The following is a 7,291-nucleotide window of genomic DNA, read 5'->3' as shown; positions in this document are numbered from 1 at the left end:
TATTTGAAAAAATTGTTAGAACAATAAGGGATTTTATACGATTTGTAATCATAATAGGACGAACTTGGTTGCAAGCTTTCTATTTTCAATTGAACCTTGAACGTGACCTAGAAAACCTGTTTTCTCAATGCATAAATATTAGTAAGTATTTATAAGTAAACGATCAACACATAATATTATAAAATACCAAATGTAAGTTAATATATATTCAAGTGGGCTGTAATTAATAGATATTTACAGTTTAGTTGAAGTAACCTCGACACAAATAAAAATCATAAAAACAATTTTCTGGAAGATTTTTTCTCGTGGTATCATTATTTTTAACCTGGTCAAACACAAATATTGTTTACCATTAATTTTATAAATTGTTATAAAATTATAATCTTCAACACCATATATATTGACTAAATACATGTATCTTAACCAAAATTAAAATGTCTTGAATGTACATAATTTGATTATACTAAGCCATAAAATATATGCCCACAAGTTATCAAAGAATCATGTTAATTGAATATAAATAAATCATAAATGTAGGTACATAAAAATTAAAAAGAAACAAAAATACTCATTTATGGTATATTTTCGTAAAACATTTACTCACCACCATACGTATCTTATATTCTATACACTATATGTCTGTATGAAAAATTACCTATATAATATCATTAAAAATATTTTAAATTAATGTTTAGGTTCTACACGCAAAATTGCTTACAGCGCGTGAGTTTTTTATTCTAAAATATAACAATTGTATAATACAATTAGTTACAATCTATGAAAAACTGTTATACGCCGTACTTACAATACATGATTAATAAGCTTCCTGAGACACATAATAATATGTAAACATTATAAATTTGATTATGAATTTAAATAATTAGTTCGGAGGAGAAGGTATATTATTACAGAGCATATTTTATTCATGTAATAATTGAACTTGACATAATTTTTTTTTACATTTATACTGCCAACCAGTTTATCTTGCTATTTCGATTTTAAATATACTCAATAATTGCAAATAACTGTCATATTTCTTTAGATGCATGATGTGAATTATTCAAAAGCATTAATGTGCATGTTTTATCAACCTTCAATCCTGCAAAAGACAAATTATGTAGTATTTGTTAATTTCTCGATATCGTATGTACCTATCTAATATTTATATAATCTTAAGTTATTGTGTATAAATAACTGCATTACTCGTGTACTATTCATTATGTTTGTTAGACACATTATTAGTCTATTATATTTCATTGATTTTCATAACTATTGTAGTTGCCAATTCTATATAAAACGTGGAAAATATAGGTTTACATAAATAGGTAGTTATAAGTATCTACTTATATTTTTCTTAGTAAATAATTTTGAAGTTTGATTAATTAAATATTTTTTTTAAACGCTGTTAGAAAGAATATTTTAATTAATTGGATTATGATTACATGTTTATATTACGCATTATGTACCTACATATATTGTAACATGCGTATATATTTTAAATAATGGGGAATTAACGTGTAATCTCAAGTATGAAAAATTATTTTTCTCAAAGAACACTGTTGGTATAAGAAAAAACATGTACCACTGTACCTAAATGTAATACCTATACTAATATATATATTATATACACTATACAGCGTCTACCTATTAAAACAATTTTTTTAATGAAGAAAAATTAATACATTTTCCGTCAAGAAAGTATGAGTACACTCGAATGTTAGTAAAAGTGAAAGATTGTAACAAGTGATAAAGTCATTTAAATTATGTTTAGGTAAATATAATAATCATTATTTCATGCAGTATATTAATTGTATGTTCATATTAATCTACAGCTTAAATCAAACCTTTATTTAAGATAAATTGGAAACACGAATATCATTCTAATTCCACAAACTATAATTCTAAAACTCTATAGTTATTTAAAATAATTAATAACTTACACACAAGGTGGGCCTATATTTAAAATTAACACTGAACAGTTATTATTTCAAAAAATTGATTTTTCTTTCAAAGATTTAGGTTAGGTTATACCTAGATGGGACCCTAACATTATTATTTATTATAGATCGTTTTGTACTATAAAAACACTTTTTTACCATCATTATGTTCGTTACTATTTATAACCAATAGTTTCCACAGTAATTTTTTTGACAAGTGTGAGAAAAATAAATTCAGTTTAAAATGATAGTATTTCAAATTTTCTAAAAAGAAAATGTCAAAAAATAACTTTTCGAAACGATGAATGTTCACTGATAGACGCAGCTAAAACAATCGATTGATATGTTATTTTATACAGAGACTTATACTTCAAAAAGAAATGGCGATTCGCGTTTGGGGCTGGGAGACGAGCTCTTGCTACGCGGGCGGTCGACAAGTGGACAGAGAGGTGCCTTTGAAGCCGACGCCGATTTCTCGGCATGACAGCCACTGCTGTTGGAGTCGTGCTCGGCCACCTCGTCGTTGCCGTCGAGTCCTCCCGTGATCAGGACAACGGATGACGGTTTGTTCTGATATGACATGAACGTATAGATAATTACGTTATAAATATATACTTATAAATTATTAAACAATATTATATATAAGTAATAGAAATATAGAATAATATGTCTAGGAAATCGGCAACCGTGAGTATTTGTAAACCTAAAATTTTAATTGAAAAACCAACTTGTCAGTATCGTAAGAGATATTTCAATCAAAGCTCGTAAATCTGAACAAAAATTATGAATACAGCTAATACTGTACTATTGGTTATTATAGTTGAAGTCTTACATAAGCATCAAGCGCATACGTGAGCTATGTTGGTGGACATGAAACTACATTGGTAGTTTAGGTATTGTATAGTTCCCCCGTGGCGCTGCTTACAAACTAATTACTAATTAATGACAGTCACTATTTTTGTGGCTATCACCTCATGGACATACATTTGTCATATGCTACTTTATATCTATATTTAGTGTTCTAAACTCAACAGACATTTGAATTTGTTGTCGTCGATAAATCCTCATCGTGATGGTTAACGAGCAAAGGACATATTTTCTCATCGAACTCAGGCAAGCATTGCCGATGACAAACCATCTTACATTCTATAAACAAACAACAAACAATAAAGAATTGCAGAGTAGATATTTAAATATAGACTATAGCGTATACACTATATGGTACTTAATAAGAACTATGGACTCACCCTTACACTTAATTGTGGTGATCCATGACCATACGTTTTTTACTCCACAAATTGCACACGTCTTCAGGATCCTAGACGGTATATTTAAATCCTTCCAAACATGTCCATCGTTGATTTCAACACAGGATATCTCCAACTCGCTATGTATGCTTTAAAATAACATGTTTTTCAATCCATTCAAGACATATTGAAAATTACATCTGCTTACTAATCGATGCTTGGTCGAGAGACTTTTACTTTATGTACCATTTATGTGTAGGTGTAGAGCTTTTTTCGTTGAGCTCGAGTTCGTATACAAATTGTATTAAATATTGATAAATTTTGTGGTATTTTATCATAATTTTAATAAAATGCGTTGCTAACGAGATAATCGAGTGGGGATTTTTTTCAATAATATTTGTTTTGTATTTTCTATCATAAAATCAATACATTATTTTGTCTCATAAGGTGGTTCAGTTTCTAACCTATTGATGCTTTTGCAAACATTTTGGCAATCATTTTTGTTATTCTGTAACCATAATGATCTTAATTTTTATAAACACAACTTAGGATAGGTAATAATAAAAATCTTAAGAGAGTATTATATTATAAGGAGAAATCTCCATAAGGCTAGGGCTTAGTATAAAGCTTGGGGGAGAATTAATAGTATTATAATAGTTATAATAATTTGTAAAAATGTTAAAATAAACGCAGAATATTAAAGAAAAATATAAGGAAAAATCTAAAAGATTATTATACTTAATATTAGAGATTATAACTAATACTTGTATACCTGTCCTAACTAATATAAGTATACCCCTAATAACATTATTTGATTTTGGAAGGGCCCAAAAACGTTGCATTAAACTACAACTAACTAATTAAAGACATTAAATAAACTATAAATCATCATCTTCAACATTATTTTTAAGTCATACCAAGTAGTAAGACAAGTATAACATTTTAAAACGAACGTACCTAATATCATTAAAAATAATTGATTGTACAATAAAAAATAATAACAACAAATCCTGGAAATTATTCTATCGAATTTGAGGGACAAGATTTAACGATAGAAAAAATATTTTATTACGTGCTACAACCTCTAAATCCGTATGAGTAATATTGTCAGTGACTCGCAACTTACATGAATCTTAGTGTGTGGTCGTACCCAGGTTCCGACACTTGGGATCCTAAAATAATAAAATTAACGAACAGCATAATGTTTATGCTACATATTAATCTTTTTTTTAATAATTCATACCTACTTGAATTTAATTTAGTAGTTATGAGCCTGTTACCTACAGATTATTGTATGCAAATTGTGACCCATACAATTGTAAATATTATATGTTATCAACGCAATATTTATAATGTATATTGTATTTGGTCAAATTTATGATAACTGAAAATTCAAATTTTTCCAAAACCTTAAAAACATTTTTCTAAGACCATTAAATAAAGCAATCATTCTTAAAATCCGTGAGTTTTGTGACGATTTCCACAAAGACACTATGTATGACGTATGTATTAGTTATTACTCGTCAGCGGATGATCTTTACGAAACGATGTATTTAAATAGGACTAGGCAAGACATAAAACGTAGTTTCAAAATAAATTAAATCCCTCGAATACGTTGGATGCGTTGGAAACGTTTCTACAGACTACAGTGCACATATTTTAAAATTACATCACTGGTAATTATTAATTGTAAATTATACACATATTATGGTATATTGATCAACTTTAGCACTATATCCTTAATTCGAAATAAATAAATGATTACTCACTTCTGAAAATTATAAGGCATCATAAAATAAATTATTAAAAATAATATTGCCCAACCATGTTTTGGTTGTTTTTTACTAGACTAATGTAACAAAATATCATGAAACACAATATTTTTGACATTTTAAGGTATTTTATAATGTTTCACTTTTACTATTTAATTCATAGTTAGGTACCTCAAATTAAGCACATTATCAATTTAAATTTAGCCTACACAAATGTAAGAGGAAAATATTATGATGACTTTTTATTATTCGTTACATAATTGCTATCATCATATTATGTAAATGTATATAGCTCTTGAGTCTTGATAAAATTAATTGCATTGATATTACACCAACGAGTTTGATTTTTTATAAAGTAGATTTCTGTCACCAATTCAATCATATTATCAAATTAGCCGATACGTACTTAAATTAAGCTAACCAGCCAGCTTCCTAACTAAAACATAAAACAAAATAATTCTGAACTGCAGAAGTAATGTATTTTAAAATGTTAGATAAACACGAGTTTATTATTTTGAAATTTTAGTCCAGAATAGTAAGTTATCATAAATGTGATGTCCGCCCCTTCAATGCGAGAACTTGAAATGCGTTAGAGGCGTATACCGCTTGAGCAACAAAACGATTAAGAAATAAATCGTACCACTACATATGAACTTTAATTACTGGTGTTCATTAGTTATTGAATGTTACACTAGCATTAAATTAAATAAGAAAATTAATTATTGTAAAATTAATTTAAAAGAATATCTACATAGGAATGCATTTTGCTATATTATTGTATAACATATTTTAGATCAGGACTATCAAATATCAATTTATTTTTAATCCTTCACATTTGTACAGCAAAATTATTTTATAATATTAGAATCGCTTAGATAGACATATTCACATATTTACATATACTATGAAATCTAATTAATATTTGTTTAATGGAATTTTGTAGAACCTACCAAGGTACCTAAACTCATTCCTCAAAACAACCGCTGTCACTCGTTAAACAAAATATTGTCGTCAGTATACAGCCCTTTAAAGTTTTCGTTGGTTTAAACATTTTTAAATTAGGTGTTTTCATTTTATCAGCCTAATAAAATTTTAAATAATATGATATTGTTAAATTTTATAAAATATCTTAATAGCTATTACAGATATTGTTTGTTAAGCAATCATTTTTTTTTTAAATTAAGTTAATGAAATTCCTCATAGCCAGTATACTTAAATATTATAATTTATAATACCGAAGACATAGATTGAATATTTGAACGAAATTGAATGTATTCTATATGTTTGTATATGTACTATGTACATCTACAGATCTATCGATGAACATTTACCATAATATGTGTTGTGCCTCGGGACTAGAGACACCCACTGTTTATCAGCAACATGCAAATGGTAATGAATTATTTTACGAGTGCATACAATTGCCATTTTTACATTCCAACTCCTTCAGTTCTTTTTATTGATGGGTTCAAGTGTTATGCAAATGGAATATAATATCTTACGTCACAATAATACACTGGATACCTATTTCTGAATAAACAAAGATTTGTAATCAAAGATAATAAAATGTTAAATTCAAATTTCTACAACAACAAAATGTCTCGCATAATTAAAATAAAGACAGATATACGTTTAGGTGGCTATAGTGCATAATATTATATTGTATAGACAGATACGTTAAGTTTTTGCATTTAATAAAACAAAAGTTTTAAATTCTGAGAAGGCCGAGGATTCTACCGTACATATAATAATATGTGTTGACATTTTAAACTTTGTATGTAATCACTTAATTAACATAAACACGATAAACATAAAAGTTTACACGACATCAAGTTGGTATACTATAATAACATTATTTGAAATAAGACTTGACATCCGAGTATGTGTAGTGCAATATATAACTATACACATCACTACATCAGCCACCTTCATAAAGCCACCTATATAATTAATATTCGGAATAAAAAAATAGTATACATAGGTGCAATTATTTATAACTTCAATTATTATGCTTGTTGAAATTATATAAAACCTACTTACCTTTACTGTACAATACATAGCACAAATAATAGCTGTTATATATTACCTATACAAGTTTATATAGACATATAGTATATATCCACAGTTATTCAAATACATAAATCATTTCACACACATATTAAATCATCCCTGTTTTTCCAATAATCGAGTACAATATCTTACTTAAAAAATGTTGACGGGCAGTTGTGATGTTCTAAAGTAATTAGTCAACTACAGTATTGATTGACCAGTTAACAAGTCTACAAGGATATTTTTATTTTAAAAAAAAATTGAATAATAATGGGTAAAAATATAA

General features: G+C 27.3%; 1 protein-coding gene across 1 annotated transcript; it reads right to left on the bottom strand.

Moving 5' to 3' along the window:
• Nucleotides 1–2,300: 2,300 nt before the first annotated feature.
• Nucleotides 2,301–3,433, bottom strand: LOC111032230 (protein kinase C-like 1). Its single transcript, XM_022312494.1, has 4 exons — nt 3,393–3,433; nt 3,185–3,333; nt 2,974–3,083; nt 2,301–2,507 (listed from the first exon to the last, which is right to left on the bottom strand). The coding sequence occupies exons 1-4, from the start codon at nt 3,431–3,433 to the stop codon at nt 2,301–2,303; spliced, it is 507 nt and encodes a 168-aa protein (XP_022168186.1).
• Nucleotides 3,434–7,291: the final 3,858 nt, after the last annotated feature.

This window comes from Myzus persicae, unplaced genomic scaffold (genome assembly GCF_001856785.1).
Source record: "Myzus persicae strain clone G006 unplaced genomic scaffold, MPER_G0061.0, whole genome shotgun sequence".
NCBI classification, from domain to species: domain Eukaryota; kingdom Metazoa; phylum Arthropoda; class Insecta; order Hemiptera; family Aphididae; genus Myzus; species Myzus persicae.
This window is presented reverse-complemented; position numbering and strand designations above follow the sequence as displayed.

Coding starts and splice junctions, on each gene's coding strand:
- LOC111032230 (XM_022312494.1), bottom strand. CDS start 3,433: ATGGTACATAAAGTAAAAGTCTCTCGACCAAGCATCGATTA. Junction 3,334..3,392: donor TCTCGACCAAGCATCGATTA/GTAAGCAGATGT, acceptor GTTATTTTAAAG/CATACATAGCGAGTTGGAGA. Junction 2,508..2,973: donor CGACGACAACAAATTCAAAT/GTCTGTTGAGTT, acceptor ATGTCATATCAG/AACAAACCGTCATCCGTTGT.